The 17301-nt window shown below is 41.2% G+C and overlaps 1 protein-coding gene across 3 annotated transcripts in view; it reads left to right on the top strand.

The window, feature by feature from the left end:
• Nucleotides 1–17301, top strand: part of runx2b (RUNX family transcription factor 2b) — a gene marked incomplete at its 3' end in the record, with an annotated part of 47697 nt that overhangs the window by 17649 nt on the left and 12747 nt on the right. For 2 of the 3 annotated variants that reach the window (XM_079255947.1, XM_079255945.1), the window contains exons 2-4: nucleotides 5528–5790; nucleotides 6941–7097; nucleotides 9080–9184. In XM_079255947.1, coding sequence (XP_079112073.1) covers nucleotides 5528–5790; nucleotides 6941–7097; nucleotides 9080–9184 — 525 coding nt within the window. Of the gene's footprint in view, nucleotides 1–4235; nucleotides 4343–5527; nucleotides 5791–6940; nucleotides 7098–9079; nucleotides 9185–17301 lie in introns of those variants that run through there. The other variant, XM_079255946.1, reaches the window with a different exon arrangement.

Genomic DNA, 17301 nt, shown 5'->3' on the forward strand with positions numbered 1-17301 from the left:
CATTATTTCTAAGCATTTCTTTAACTACACTGCAAAAAAATGCCAAAGAAAAACAGTTTTACATACATATAATGATATGTTAAGAGCTGTTAGCTAAAAACATGGTGTATTTCAGCCATGTCAGTTTTATCACTTCTTTCCCTCTTTCCTTTCTTTTTCTATCTTCCTCTGATCATGTCCTCTAGCTCCTTTGCTAAATCAGTCCTGATGCACATTCGAAACGGCTGTTGTCTTTATAACTGCTTGCTAGCATGCCATGTGGTGCGTAAAGCTAAACTGGAAAGCAACATTACACATCGTCTCTTTAGAAAAAAGCTGCACAGTGCCGTTTCTCCGCCTTGGGACGCTGCTGGGCGGGAACATCTCCAGAAAAGCACATAATATAAGACACTTTGCCATCAAAATGAGTCCAGAGGTTCTGAGGTCGGAAAGTTATGTGATGTACTTTTAAGTAAGGGAAACAGAGAGGAAGTGCTGAGATGTACCAAATAACACAAGAAAATATGTGGCTACAGGTATCATGCATCTTTGACCTAAAGATTATTGAAGCAGGATTTGGTCCTGTTGACGGAGAACAAATCAAGCAAACAGCCGACCAAAAGCTTTCCAAAGCTCATCCAAAGACGAGCTTTGGAAAGTCCTTAAAAAAAAGCCTGGAGAACAAGAAAGCTTGTCTACAGAGGATTCAGTTTGTGTTGAAGAATGAAGCTGATCCTACAAAAAGCAGATGACTGCAGCTATTTCCTGCTTTTCCTGTCAGTATATAAAGAAATGACAAATGTTACAAATATTACAGTGAACAGACTTTAATTAGTATATAGTGTTGCATGTGTCTGGCTGCTGGACTTCACTTTTTGGCATCAGCACTGTGTGCAGCCTTAAATGTGTGTGCGGTCATCTGTTTTAATGGGGTGTTGCACAAAGCGAGGACACGTGGGTCTCTTAAGTGAGAGATGTAAAGCTCACAGGCATGCAGAATAAGATTTTGCATGGTTGGTTTGCTGTCAACATTGTATGGTAAATGGGTGTATGTATGTAACTTACACAACCTTTAATCTAAGTGGGAATTAGAACCAGAAACTTTTATGACACACTTGATGTTTCAAAAGTAGTCAGCTGAGTTTGATGTTTCTTTTTTTTTCTTTTTTTTTTTTTTAAATAAGCAAATAATTGAAAGTGAGCTGCAGAAATACAATATTACCATAAATCAAAGAACGTACATCCTGCTCAATGTGGTACACTGTGGTTCTTCACTGTTCCTACTGTGCAATGACTCCAAGCCAGTGTAACACAGTAGATGAATAATACCAGAGCTGAAAGAGACGATCCAGCTGTGCAACAGGCGAGCTGGAGACCTGCTGCATAGCTGCACAGCTTTGTGCTAGATTCATTACTACACAATATTAGATCTGTTAATACTGAGCAGGATCAGTCAAATATACCACAAGCCGAACGTTCCAGCGTTCACATTTAATCAGAAGTTAATTTTTTGTTGGGATAAATCTGCCAAAGCGAAGCAGAGAAGCTGTATTTTCGGCACAGCAGCGGATTCTGGCACATGAGCTCTCTGCTGTCTCCCACACGTCTCCAGGACATCAAACGGGGGACTTTGAACTTGTGCAGGGTTCGGCCCAGTACCTCTGAATGACAGAGAGCCAGACAGCGAGGCCTCGCTGTATGAATGTGGAGCGTATCCTGTACTACAGGGAGCTGGAAGACAGATGCTGCTGGATGTGCAGCGGAGAAGCAAAGCGGAGTCAGATGGGACAAACACTCTTTGATGAGCTGAGCTTGTCAGGGTTGAAGTCACGACTGGGTTTGAGGGGAGGGAGTGTTCGGGGCCTGAGGTTGGGCTGAGAAAATATGCAACCTCTGGTAAGACAATGAAAGGGTGCAGCAAGTGTAAAATTAGGGCTGATTAATTTGCCTTAAAAAAAGGTTGATGTGTTTATATAAGGTACTTATTGACAAGGCGATCACTTGTTAACCATGTGAATAAACAGTTCGACATATAAAAATCCATTTGACTCTGAGTCAAATTGAGACATAATAAAGCTGATTGAGCTAAGGACATTAAATTGACTGAAAGGTCGTTATAATTTTAACCCAAACATTTCCTAAATTAAATTCCACCACTACATTTTGGATGTTTTCCACATTACTTTGTGAGTATTCAAGGATATTATCCGAGCTGAAACCCAACTCTAGTGGAATAACTGCCTCCACGGTTCCTGCAAGGCCATGTTTATCGCTATTACAGATTTAATTACTACTATTCACATTTATCCATCCATGAATTGTTAGTTGATCTTTGAGAATGTTGGACAATGTGAACCATATTTCTGGTGTTTGGGGCACATGGAGGGGAAGTGTAACTCAATCACTCTTTTTTATTCCCTCCACCCCATCCTCATGGAGGTGCCAGATGCGTGTCAGAGCTCTCAGACTATACATACACACACACACACACACACACACACACACACATATACATATATATATATATATATACACATATATATATATATACACACATATATATATATATATACACACACATATATATATATATACACACATATATATATATATACACACATATATATATATACATATATATATATATACATATATATATATATATACATATATATATATATACATATATATATATATATATATATATATATATATATATATATATATATATATTATATGTGTGAGAGAGAGACCTTGAAATTATGCAAACAGATGTAAGTGCATGCACAGACAAATGTTCACTTGTATTTATGAAACATAAGAAGTTATTTCAAGTGCTCAGGCCTACTGCTATGTTAAAACCCCTGTTTTTCCTCATCGTCTCAAAAAAAAAGAAATCTTTCTTGTCAAATATAGAAAACTATATCCAACTTTACTTCATAAAAACAAGCTACAAAAGCCCCGACAGGATCCAAATAACCTCACAGCTGTGCCTCCCAGTAGTCGAGGCCCGGAGTATCAAAGGCCTTTGTCCTAAAGTGTTGGTGCTATAAAAACCTTTTGGGGAGCAACGGAAAAGTAACACAGAGCAAGGCGATGTACGCATGCAGCCCTGTGATGTGGCACTGTGTTTTTTGGGTTTTTTTTACGCTCAATGGGTGGACTGATGGGTAATCAGGGCAGAGGGTGGGGTGGGTGATGAGAGCTGGCTGAGATGTGGGTTCTCACAGAGGGTAGATGATGCCCTCTACAGTAGATGTGAGAGGGGTAGGAGAAAATGAAGCATCTCCACTGAATATTCCATCAATAAAAGTTCGAGGATTAGATTTTCTGTTACTTATTTTTTTACATGATGGTGTGTTTTAATAAATATTCTATTTTTTTGCTCCTTTCTTAACCTGATTTTATGCTAAATTTCTTTTTGATGTCAGCTTTTTGCTTTTTTTTTCCTTCCTTTTTTTTTTTGCTAAGTTTTAAAATGATATATAATATAAAGCTAAATGTTTGTGTAGAATTCATTTTTGCAAACTTGTTAAAAATATTTATTTGTACAAATTATTTGTGGGATATATATATAAAAAAAATCAAATAGGCCTGTGATTATTTGGAAAAAAATGCGCTAAAAATATCAGAAGTAAAGTTTTTTTTTATGCTTTGAATGTATCCTTGCTAAATCAACAATTAATTTACATTTTTTTTATTTTTGTGATGGGTCATTTTTTAGAAAATAAATAAAATTCAAGATACAATATTTATTTTGCGGTGTGAACTGATTCCCAATAATATTTTTACAAAACATATGGCTTCATTTATGTAGAAAAAAATCATAAAAATCCAGGTGTTGGGTGAATGAGGCCGTTTTTGTCCTGTATAAATTGAATTAAAGTCTAAAAACTAAAAACCACCATCTTGAAATACATTAAATGTTGCGTAATGTATACGTTGCAAAAGCGAACCACGGTTTTATCTTTCACTGTTGTATGGAGTTTCATTTTTGACTTAACACACACACACACACACACAGAAAACGAAGAGTTTAACACCAGTGACTTCAGGCCACACGGGTGGGTGAACATGTCGTGTAAAAGTAGAATAGCTGTACACCTGCACAACAGCTCTCCCCCGCGACAGAGTGAAACTTTACTCCTGCGCCTCCTTTACCTGCCTCGCCGCTCTCCGGTGACTCACTCACTCTTCACCGGGCTTGCCCCCCTTCCTCACCCAATCCCCAAACGCATGTGTGTGAGGACGGAGCGGTAACACAACACGGTCTGACGGATCTGATGCGAGCCGCTGACTGGATATGACCACCCCCGGAGTTAGGTAGCGCGCGCGGATGCTTCAGGGAAGCGGTAACATGTTGGTAGGTACAGCAGGCTGTGTGTAAACTAAGAGGCGCGAGACTTAGTCTATACATACTGTGTGTTTCATGAATGTATATGAACTTCACAGAAAGAGAGAGAGAGAGAGAGAAGTGTCCGGGCAGTGTATACAGGCGTGATAGATTATGGCGGAGGGAATGGATCTGACTCCAGACACCACGTGTTGGAGTCGCATCAGCGCAATAATTGCCGGGCGCTCGAGCTATATAAACCACAAAAAGCCTGAGCACGGGAAACCCCGGCCTCCAAACACTAACCACATTTACAGCTACAAAAAACGGGATTCATTTTTCCGCCTCCTTGATGATCCCCCCCCCTTCCGACTTCATCAAGCTGTTTTTTTTGTTTTTTTTTTAACCCCATACAGAAAAAGTGCGGCTCGTCCGGAAGACTTCCAGAAAGATATGTCGAGTTTTCAGGCGTCGCGGAATTATAAATGGCCCCGTTAAGCATTGTTAAGGCTTAATCCTTTGACTTTGAAAACTTTTTTGTGTGCGCGTGTGTTTGTGTACGTGTGCGTGTGTGTGTGTGTGTGTGGGTACGTCGCCTGCGGGTTTTCAGTGCCTTTCAGTTTGGCACAAAGACTTCAATGACGCACCTGGAGCAGCGCTTTGACTTCTCACTAAAGGAAGACAGACAAAAACTTTTAAGACCAGCTGGGTCGAGTGTTCCTTTTTAGACCTGCCTTTTTTTCTTTTTCCTTTTTTTTTTTTTTTTTTTTTTTTTTTTTTGTAATTGTATAGCCTATTACCAACGCGGGCATTTATTTGATGTTATTTATATCCACACATGAGCAAATACGCCTGCGTTATGGCACATGGACTCATCCCCAGAGAAGTTTGAAAAAACAAAAAAAAAAAAACGAGCTTGTCATTAAAAACATCATCGAGTTTTTAAGGGTTGTTTTTCTTGCCGGAGAAGTATATTTTATGTTGTTTGAAGGCGCCCACTAAAGTTTGTAGTGGAGAGGGTTTTTGAAACGCGGTGTGCGCACACCGAGTCCCATTTTCCATTGGCAAGCGCGCTGAGGGTTCAGCGTGAAGCGGCGCGCACTCCCGAGTTTTTTCCCCGACCGTGTGAGAGAGAGAAAAGAAAGAGAGGATCTGGAGAGACTTTGCTGCCCTTTTTTGTGATAATCCACGCTGTTGTGATGCGAATTCCCGTAGATCCCAGTGCCAGTCGGAGGTTCAGTCCGCCGTCCAGCAGCCTCCAGCCGGTTCCAGGGAAGATGAACGATGTGAGCTCTCCAACCGGACAGCCGGACGCGGCGGCGGCGGTGCCAAGACTGCGCCCCCACGAAAACCGCAGCATGGCGGAGATTATCGCCGACCACCCGGCCGAGCTGGTCCGGACCGACAGTCCCAACTTTCTCTGCTCGGTTCTGCCCTCCCACTGGCGGTGCAACAAGACGCTGCCTGTTGCCTTTAAGGTGAGTCCGTGCAGAGTGATGCGCGATCAGAAGCAGCTGCGTGGCTCTGCTTCACTGCTAGACAAGCAACTTAAAAAGGAGACCAGAAATAGTTTTTTATCTTGACATTTAATGCTTATTTTGTCCTTCTTTGGTGTTACTGAATTAATTAAGGAAATATATGACTATGACAAAGTCACTTAGGACCTCTTATGATGCGGATAATTTGTAATAAAAATGTAAATTTAGGAAGAAATTTAATTCTAAAGTAAACAAACTGATTCCAGAAGAGTTCCAGATGGATTTTAAAGTGCACAAGGATGCAGTGAATAAAGTGTTTGTTGAAGGTTTTATTCGTTTACAGTATTCAGTAAATATGATCAACAAGTTGACTTTTTTTGGCCTTTGAGGTTTTTTTTTTAATTGAGTAAAATGGCAAAAGAAAAACATAAATTTCTATTGATTAATTCCCATCGTTTATGATCGATATGTTAAATATCATTATTGCAATATTATACCAAATGATTGTGTTAATAAACTGAAAATGCACACAATTACTTGTGTTGCTGCTTTTAATGCCTTATTTGCTTCACTGACATTTTGCAGGAAGGGCCCTGTTAATTATTTGACAGATATTATTTAAAGGACACATCAAAGATGATCCAAAGTGGAAATTTGAAGCTGTAACTCTGGCTTGGAATCAAATGTGACACTTTGTAAAATATAAGTGTTATATAGTCTTTCTTATTACTACGGCTCTGTAATTATTGCAGCTCTGCAGGCCCACTCATCCTCTTTAATCTGCATCCAAGAATCTAAATGATAACACAAGGCCTCAGTGCTCATCTTTGAAAGACTGCACTTAAGATGATTCATTCAGTGACATTTATCCTGATGTCGGGGAATTAAAATTAAATCCATTTATCAACGTAATTTGGAGGAGGATGGCATGATGCGTTTGATGAGTCTAAATGAAAAATTGAAAATGAGATGGATGGTTGTGTGTCACGCAGGTTTTGACCTTTAAACAGAGACATTTTTCTTTTTTCATTCATAGAAGCAAAGACTATGGTCCTTTTCATAAATAAGAAAACAAAGCAACCTTTTTTTCCCCCCCATAAAACTGCATCCCAAACTGTTCTGGAGCATCTTTCCTTTGTGTGTCTGACAGGTGGTTGCCCTGGGGGACATACCCGATGGGACCGTTGTCACCGTGATGGCGGGCAACGATGAGAACTACTCCGCCGAGCTGCGGAACGCCTCGGGCGTGATGAAAAACCAAGTAGCGCGCTTCAATGATCTCCGCTTCGTGGGCCGCAGTGGCAGAGGTGAGGCCTGAAACGCTCCATTTTGCTTCTGCAGCCCAGGAAGAGCTATTAGGTTCAGTGGTGTGGATTAGTGGCCACATTCCCAACGTAGCAACCACATAATGATGTCTCTAAGTCAGGGGCTAAATCCCACCGCCCTTAACCTAAAGTCAGAGAGGTGAATGATGTAACTTCCCTCTTTTGGCCTTAAAACGAAGCTCCTTTTTATTTTCTCAAAGCCAAATGGGAAAGAAAATTCATAAAAAATCCATTTTTCTACATATTTTGCCCCTTTGAGTTTTAGAAACAAAGCACAGAAGAAAAGAAGAGATCGTCCAACACTGCTGCAATGATAAAAAAAAACAAGCAAACATAAAAACACCTCTTTTTTTTCTCTATTGTTTCACCTGACATGACCCGGCACAGCTCAGGCCTACAAGCATGCTGGGTGGTGCTGCAGCCATGCGGCTGATCACTCTCTGCCCGTATCATCAGGCTGTCAGAATGAGAAAAACTTCTCTTCAGTCAAATGGCATTCTTTAAATGTTTGGCATCACTAAGCGACACTTTGCGCCTTTTATTCTCCTGTCACTTGCCACTAAATTATCTTATTTACAGCCTAAAATTACAGCCTAAAAACTGTGTGCGCTAACCCTCTGCAGCCTCTTTGGGATAAATTCTTTTAGAGATTTTTTTTTGTGCAAGTTTAAAAACACAAAAAAAAAAAAAAAAAAAAAAAAAGTGGTTGCTTTATAATAAGTGCTGTCAGCAGCTCCGATAGTGACTGCTTCTTTTAGTTCCCTCATCTTCTGCAGATGTCAAAGAAGGAGGAAGCAGAGGAAGTCGGGAGGGATGGCGGGTGGTGAAGTGTATGGGGTGGAGGAGGGGGAGGGGGGGGATTGGTGGCTGGATCTGTTGCTACAGAAACCTCGCGTGCGTCCCTTTTGACACAGAATCTAGTAACAGGAAGTGACACCAGAGACAGGGCAGATCAGGCTACGAGGTGCCTGAAATGAACACCCTTCAGTGACAGATAAGTACAAGCACAGCAAACTGATAGTATGTTAGATAGCTGAAATCCATGCATGCACGTTTAGAGAGCCAACAAAGAGGGAGACGAATTGATGCTGCTGCGTGATGACAGCATTATGGGAAATGCTATTAAAAGAGGAATCAGATACCGTTGATGAGATGATTACACCTAATACAGGCTTACCTTCACAGTAAACACACATTAGATCACAGGTAGTAGATGACAGCAGCGATGATGGTTGAGAAACAGGACGGTGACGCATGAGGTGTCCCTCTTTATCATTGTCTCTGGTTCACCCTCATGCACCTCAAATCAGGTATGTGGGACACCTGTCGCAGCTATCGCCCTGACTCATCTTATCACCTCCCTGAAAGCCATGTTTATAAGAAGCACAGGCGTATGGAGGAAGAGGGGAGGATGTGTGAAGGGCCGCGAGTTAATGGGCAGCTGCTTGGATGCATCGCTGCAGCCACCCACCCCTCTCTTCCGGTTTACCGCGTGTAGCCTTGGTTGCATGATGCGTCTGCATACCTCAGACGTTACTGTAGCTGCTGACTTGGCTTTTGCATTCTGATTCACAGCATTCCTCGCGCATGCACATAGGAATATACGCACTTGCACAGACAAGCACTCAACCCCAAGGCAGCAACTGCCAGGGATTATCGAGAAAGGAAGTGACTATTAAAATGCCTCTTGCCCACTCACACAGCATTAGAAATTCTGGATAATGAGATACTGGCTCCTGCAGCCAATCTTCCATTTAGACTCTGCCAAAGCAACTAAATGAGACCCTTCTCAAAACATCCAGTGTTGTTTGTTGTTAATCCTCTTTAAGTTGAGTTTTCCTAGTTTTTACTGGCTGTTATATGATCACAACCGCACTTGTGACTTGGGGATGGTTCAGAGATGAATACCGCGCATTGTCCCATATGGATGGCAACTCATTTGATGTTGTTTGATGTCACCACAGGCAAGAGCTTCACGTTGACAATCACAGTATTCACCAACCCACCACAAGTGGCCACTTACCATCGAGCTATAAAGGTCACCGTGGATGGACCGCGTGAGCCCAGGAGTGAGTACCACCACGTTTTATTCTTTCTTGTTTAATGTGTCTTCAAAGGGTTGCAACAGCAAAGTTGGGTTTTACTTACAAATTGTAAGAGAGCAATGATAGATAGTTTTAAAGGGCAAAAGCAAACATATTCCAGCTTTTTGTCCTTGAGCTGCCTCAAGATGCAAAAAGTCTGAATACAACATTTCTCATAATTCCCATCATGCAGAATTCATGTGTTTTTATGTTGAGGATGCCTCGAAGTAATCTATATGTAAAAATCGGTACACTGGCCCTTTAAAAGTAGGCGTGGCTTACATTAGAGCCAGCCAATGGTAGCAAACGCTACATTAAATTGCATGAATGGCTGTTCAAACAAGGAAATTTACTGAAAAAATGTTTTACTCCAGATTTTTCTGTGTTGTGTTAACAGAGGAGCTCACAGAAAACAGTTTGATCTTCTGTGTGAGAGAAAAAGAAATAAATAAGAGGCGTAGTGTTCCTGAGAGAGGGTACACTGGGTAGCAGAGTGCTAGCATCAGCTACTTTTAATTGGCCATATAAAAACAACCAAGGAGGGAAAGAAGAAAAAAAAAAACTTTATTATAGCCATCAGTGCCAACTGGTCTGGCATGCAGCTGTTTCCACAACCCTCCTCCCTATTCATAAAAAATATATATATATATTCTCATCTCAAGGCATCTCAATGAACAATATCACATCACAAACAATCCACCCACCCGCTTGTCGTGTCACATATGGCACCAGGACACACGGAGACACAGAGGAGCCGGGAGACAGTAGGATTACCACCACCATCACTCTGTGTAGTAGGAAACCTACTTGTGGTGCCAAAAACCGCCTCACACACTCGACACTCAGCACACACAGACATGCGCCCTGAAACAAAGGCATATGCTTGTCCTCAAGCGCACATGTACTCACAATCACGCCCACTCCTCCCCCCCCCCCCCCCCCACCACCACCCGTTCTCACTCTCAAGCCATCTTGTTTGATCAAAAGCATTTCCTGTGCATCTGCCGTCCCGCGTCAGACGACTTTCAAACAAGCCTCGAATTTTGGTGGCAAGCAGATGGGAGTCGGAACTGAGTTTGTTTAGAAAAAGCTCAGTTCGGTTTCAACAGAGTTTCAGCTCTTGGGGGGGTTGCGTCCCTGTAGCCTTACTGGAAGTCTTGCTTAGGTAGATGTTGGTCTTTAGAACTGGAGCAGTGGAGTTCTACCTGATATCAGGTGAAGAGATTTTTGGCCCAGCAGAGATTGTTCATTTTTCCTTTTATTTCGTCAATTTGTGTTCGGAGGAGAAGCTCTCTTTGCACGTTCTTACTTCAGCCTCCGGACGGCAATTTACGCAATAAAAGCGATGTCATCGTACATAACCTCTAAAGTGCTGAGAATTACAGTGGTGGTATAATTTACAGAGAAACTGCAGCCAGAACACGTCTCTCTCACAGGGGTCATTAAGCCAAGGTCGAAGGGTGGCAAAACACACATGTGCCCTCCCTACCAGGTCTCCTTCTACCCCCCCCAATCCCTCAGCTTTTCAGCACGGACTCCAAAACTGAGATTCTATCTGTGAACGCTTCATTGAGACATGAGAGGGGGGGTGGGCTTTGTCGGCCATTACGGCTCTCGCTTTGTGTTAAACGGCTGCGTAATTAGGAGGCCTGTGGTACACCGGGGGGGCCCCTACAGGGAGGGAACAGAAGCTGACATACACTGGCACTTCTCTGTCAAAACAGTGTGTTGTTTTCTGGAAAAGAACTTGACAATAATGAGGGAATAACTGGTCAGAAAACCTGAGCAACATCCTCATTACTCCTCTCATGCCTGGTTGTGGGTGTCTCTTCCAGAAAGGACACTTTGTGTTTGATGAGCCTTATGGTGGCCATATGAGTTCCTCCTAAGGGATGTGATCGCCCCCCCCCCCCCGGTTCCCGCCCACCGTCCTTCATGTTATATCTGTGGAGGAATTAAAGCGGGACCACCCGTGACTGAACAGAACTCATGTGTCTGAACTGTAAAGCTGAGCTGTACAGTAGTTAATTAATTGCGTGGTCAGAGTGACGAATATTAGTGAGGCCTAGTTTAAAGGTCTGTGGTATGAGGTTTACAGTGCACATGTACATGTGTGGCAACGGTAAACTGTTAGTCAGCCTCCACCCCCACCCCCACCCCTGGCCACTGTTCTGGTAGCAGGAGGCTAACTTGGTTTCTGTGGCTTGCATTGTACTTAATCGCTTGACAGCTCTCGGTTACCCTGTGGTTTGCCACTGCACCAACAGCTCAGCGAGTGTGTGTATGTGTGTGTTCATGCATACAGGCGTGTGTGGATCCGTTTACTCTTGCAGATATGATCTGCGAAAGCATGCATGTCTGTGTTGGAGTGCTTGTGTCTGTGTGTGTTTTGCAGAAAGAGAGAGAGAGTGTGTTATTGGTGTCATTAGTCTAGAGCAGCCACAGTGCTGATTTGGAGCAGAGCTAATAGGCCTCATTAAATGTCATTTCGAGCTAATAGACAGGGAGTGGTTGTTTAAACCAATATGCTTTTATAGGTGGTTCTGTCTCCTTTCAGCTGCTCCTGATGGTGGCTGTGGCCAGCTGAGACAAACTTCCTGAGTGATTATAGCCGAGCCATAATAACACAATATACAAGGCTTTCTGTCCAAACCCACTGTTCCCATTAGAGTTAATTGATGACAGACAAACAGGGAAGGTGACAAAAACCATTGTGGCATCACACACACGCTGTGTGTTGCTTTGGCATATTCCAGTGGTTGTTGACCATAACTGATGTGTGTGTGTGTGTTTGTGTGTGTGTGTGTGTCAGTGTTGGAGGTTAGCGGTCAGATTCATCTGTGCTGTCTGGGATCTGAAGCCATGGGGTCTTGGGGGTTCTGGGCTTGGGGACAAGGTCGTGTTTTGGTTCGGTTTTGGTCGGGGTGTTAACAAGGCTGGTGAAGAGGCCCTGGTTACGAACAAGCCTGCAGACAATATTAGTGGTTCAGAGGATTTGCGTGCCAAGCCAAACTTTTTCAGCACACAGTAACATACACACACAGTACTTACGCAGCACTACTGCTTAATTCAACATAATAGTAACTTTATTTATAGTTACAAACGGGTGGAACAATGCAATCGATCTGCATCGACACACTAAATCAGTGATCAGTTATCAGATAGCGTCAACTGGCATTGATAATATGGATGCAGTAATCATTTATTGGTTTTAGATTATGGAAAACAGGGAGAGGGAAAATGCAGATAAGATGTATTGAAACTCAATTCAACTTAACTTCATTTATAAAACACTTTAACACAACACTAGTAACAGCAAATTGCTTTGTATCTATGATAAAGTCAGACTGTACTAGCATGGTTGTGATTTGAGACTCTTTGTAGGTTTACACTTATATCCTGCTTTAATGTTTACAAGTGGAAATATATCATCGTGCATTATTTCAAAACTTTTAAGGCTTAATATTCAGGATTTGGCTCTGTTTTTCTAAAAAGTTTTACCTCAATTCAGCTTTGTTTGTGTGGCACCAATGGCACTTTTACAAACACAGTCTAGATCAAATACAGTTTATTTTAGTCAATTTATAATCCAATTAGACCAAAATCCAATATATGATACACACTGACTGGATTTCAAATAACTGAGTCCATAAAAGTAAGCCCATAAAAAATAATTGCCGCTCTAAGTAAAAAACAGTGTATTGCATTGAATCTTGTTTTCTATTCAGTCCCCCATCCCGACCGCGCATGGGGCAGAAGGTAAGAGTGGAAAAAAAATCTTCGACTGATTGATTGAGAAGAAATTATTTGTGTGATTTGACTCTGCAAAAAATATTGTATTTTCTTTCATGATATGATCTAAATGGAAGTGATTGTGTGAAATTAGCATATGATATATGCTCTTCGTCTCAAATCCCCAAAAAATAAACTTATTAACTTGGAGATTAAACGCACTGCTACATTGTGCCTGTAATTGGTTCAAACAAATCGAGAGCTAATTTTAGTCAAATTATGATGCAGAATCTTAACTCCAGAAACCATTGGAAAGATTCTGGAGGTGTTACAGGTGAGGCACCCCTATTATCATTACATATAATAACAGAATTGAAATCATCACACAAGTCCTCACACTTGCCAGTACTTGCCAAGTGCCTCACAGAGCCTAATTATCTAATCAAAGGGTATTAAGATTATGTCAGCAGCTGCCATTTCATTGTCATGCATTTTGTATAGGAATTAGGTCTTTATATGTCTATATGACGGTGACCTGTCAGAAACTGCCTCGAGTGACCTGTACAAAATTACAACCAACATTTAGTCAGCATCCATGTAATTATAGAGGACTTCAGAAGAATCACCAATGCACTGCAGCCCCAGCCTTTAGTAATGCAAGCAGGACAAATAAAACTCGCCCAAACATCAGGAGGAAAAGAAATCAAAAGGAGAAAGGAAGGAGGGGAGGGGGGGAGAAAAGAGAAAAATACTTCAGGCTTTTCCCAAGGCAGCCAGTCACTTGAACGTCTTATGAAGTTCCTTGAAGAGGGGCCAGTGCCTCCACGACACAAAACACAGAATTATTCACAGGGAGGGCGAGACAAAGAGGAATACAGAAGAATAAAGAGGCAGAAAGAGAATCATAAAGAGGAGATAATGATAAAAAGACAAAGTCTGGGTTTGGTTTGCCCCGAGCTGCAATGGAAAACATCCCTCAGATTTGTTCCCCCATGTTCTGAATCAAAACACTTTAATGTGAGCAGAGAGGTGCTGGGGGAGCCTGTCTGAAAGCCACACACTCTTTAAACTTTGTACAGTATTATACAAATGTGTATAAAGTGTGTTGGCGTTCAATAAATGTATCGCCGATGGGAATTGTTGTGTGTGCGTATGTGTGTGTGTGTGTGTGTGTGTGTGTGTGTGTGTGTGCGCCCTTCCCCTCGCCTGGCTAGCTTCCTCCAGGCTGGAACGCATGGACCACACAGACGGCTGGCAGCGCTCCACGACAGCCTGGCTCCCTCTTTCTTTCTTACTCCTTCTCTCTTTTTGCTTGCAGCCTCGTCTCTCACACCTCCTCTCTTTTCTCCCCTTTTCACTCTTTCCTTTTTTTTTTTTTTAATTTTCCCCCTTTAAATTCTGTTTTTATTCTTCCACCTTCTGTCTGTGTCTTCTCCCTTTACGGCAGACCCCCATGGTCGACAGGCACTTGGCCGTCACCCGCTAACCGTTTCGCTGCCCGAGCCACGCTCTGCCAGTTTCAGATTGCCACCTGAAATAATTAATTGTTTCTGAGCGCTCACAAAAACAACATGGCCACTGTGAGCGCTCCAAATAAAAAGTTGAAATATAGACCCAGAGCATTCATTCGTTGACTTTACTGTTCCACCATGAGATGACTGACACACACACACACACACACACACACACACACACACACACACATACGTACACATGCAAACAGACTGGCTGATTCAACCCAGACTCCACGAACATGGGGGTTCTGAATCAGCCCAATCATACAATCACCCGAGCTCACCCAGTGATCATAAAGCAGGCTGAAGGCTCAGACATGAAAGCATGACGTGACACCAAATTTATAAATTATCCCATTTATCCTGGATTTTCTGGCCCACCATATTTTCCTCACATGGTACTGAGTCAGTGAGCTGGTGACGATTTAACTAGGAGGAAGATGTTAAAAGAAATAGTTTGGAAAAAAACATTGAAAATGACTCTTGAAGTTAGACCTATTTTATTTTTATATTTGACCATTGAGATATTAGCTTAGCTTAGCATAAGGACCAGAAACACAACTGGAGCCAGAGCAATAGCAGCAACAAACAACCTACCAATATGTCTTCAGCTCATTCACTAATGTAGCATGCATTGTAGCTAACGAGGTAAAAAACACGATTAAGATTTGTGTTTGGTTTTGGTCTGTATTTTCTCAGAGGTAGGCTTATTTGTCGACAAATGCTGCCAGTAAGAGCTGTTATGAAGACAGTGAGGGCTTGCCTGAGTTGGCTGTTTGAAGAGACTAAAATTAGTGAATGTTACACCAAGCTAACTTTGTTCAAACACTGTTTTCACTTCACCTAATCAAGTCATTTAGTTACTTTGGATTGGTTTATACACAAAAATAAAACTATTTTCTTCATACGGGTCAGACTCTAAAACTTTTATTTTAATTAATTAGAGGCTTTCTAAGTGATTATTCTTGATTGATGGTATATTTTAGTAGAATAACAGTTTTTCACCCAAGATAATGCCTTTTAATTTAAATTAATTAAAATTTTTGCAAAACAAAAAGTGATACTTGTAAGTTTTGACAAACAACAGTTGCGATTTGCGGGTGTGTCCATTAAACAGTGTTTTGCGCCTAAGCCTCACTTCTCATAAAGTCTTGTCCAGCTGATGAGATTCTTGGCCCATAGCATTATTTTGAGGTTTTCTACTTACTGCAGGGAATTTTCTACGGCTTTTCTCCCTAATTCTTTTTTTTAAAAACTCTAAAGCTTGCTGTTGTGTGTTCCATACCGCACTATCTTTACTGGAAATGAACTGGTCACGACCCCCTCCATAATGTGAATACAAAAAAAGTGTTTTCCTTAAACTTTTATCATATATTTATACATCAAAACATCTCATGAGTGTGTAAAAAGATTTTTGTGATATTTAAGACTTTTTTTTTTCTAGGTGTAATGGAAACACAGCTACTGACATTATCATTGTAAACTCAAGCTCTAACTGTAGGCCAGGGCGGGATCAGCAAGTGGCAACTTTGTGCATTTCATTTTCAGCCTGCTCATGGAGCAGAGGTGATCGTTTCCTGCTCTGACGCAGCTTTTAGCAGGGTGCTGTATGCCAAGCTTTTTTCTATGTTCTTTAGAATGAGGGAGGGGCTTATGCAGCACCTGTAATGGAGAGAAATACAATGAAGTCTCCAATAACACCTGGAATAGTTTTTAGACTTGTCAGTAATCTTTTTTTTTTTTTTTTAAATAGAGTCGCTAGATAGGTCTGAAACCTTGCTAAATACAGTGCTAAAAGTTGCGAAGGTATTAGCCTAGCTCTAATGTGTGCATCAGTGTAACCGGTGTACCAGGAAATTGTGCACTAATAAACCTGTCAATTTTTTTCTAAGTAATTAATTGTAATTACCACATTAAAGTCCCACCCCTAATTCTCCATTTTAGTTTTACTTTAGATCAAAGACGAATACTTAACTTTGATTATTATGTTGTGTTGTGATTCATTTGTACCAGAGCTCAAAATTAAAACCTGCAAATCTGGAAAGTGCAAGTGAAATTTGGCAGATCGAAATGAAAACTTACCACTCTGGCCAATTATTAATTAGTGATGTTTTTGTAGCAAACAAGAATATTTAACTCCCACAAACAGGGGCAGGATCTAATGCCTGAACTAATAGATTCCTTCATTCATTTTCTATACCATCTGGTCCAGTAAAGGTCACAGGGAAGCTGGAGCCTATTCCAGCAATCATCAGGTGAGAGGCAGCGTACACCCTGCACAGGTCGCCGGTCCTTTACATGAGTAGATTTTACTTGAAATTTGCGTGAAAACCAATTCCCCAAAACAATTTTAGTTTTAGTGATAAATAGTCTTTATTAAAAACCACTAGTTCACAAATTTCATTTATAGCTACAAGTCTTTTTTCAAACTAACTTTCTAAAGTCTCAAATTCTTAAGTTTTGTCAAAGGAAGAATCTGATTCACTGTGACTTGGTTTCATGAAAAGTCCATTTAAAGACTACTTACTCTGAGTTAAATAGCTGATGAATGCAAAAGGGATGTTAGATTTATATTGACCTTGGTAATAAATCTTTTAGGGATGGTAGTTTAATGATGCATCCTGGTATATTTTTGCCATATTGCAGGAACTAAAATTTGCAGAATTCTGGGACATTGGAAAACCATAGTAATTATTATCATTTCTACCCCGCATGCTCTACTTAGAGTGGGCTTTCAGGTGGTGGGTTTCTCTCCCTATATGACCCTTCTCACTCATAGTACTAACTTTAACATTCAACCAGACCGAAATATTTTAACAACGCTGTCTAAATGTAAACATATCACTGACAGTTAAG

Source organism: Telmatherina bonti (assembly GCF_933228915.1).
Source record: "Telmatherina bonti genome assembly, chromosome: 16".
Taxonomy (NCBI): Eukaryota; Metazoa; Chordata; class Actinopteri; order Atheriniformes; family Telmatherinidae; genus Telmatherina; species Telmatherina bonti.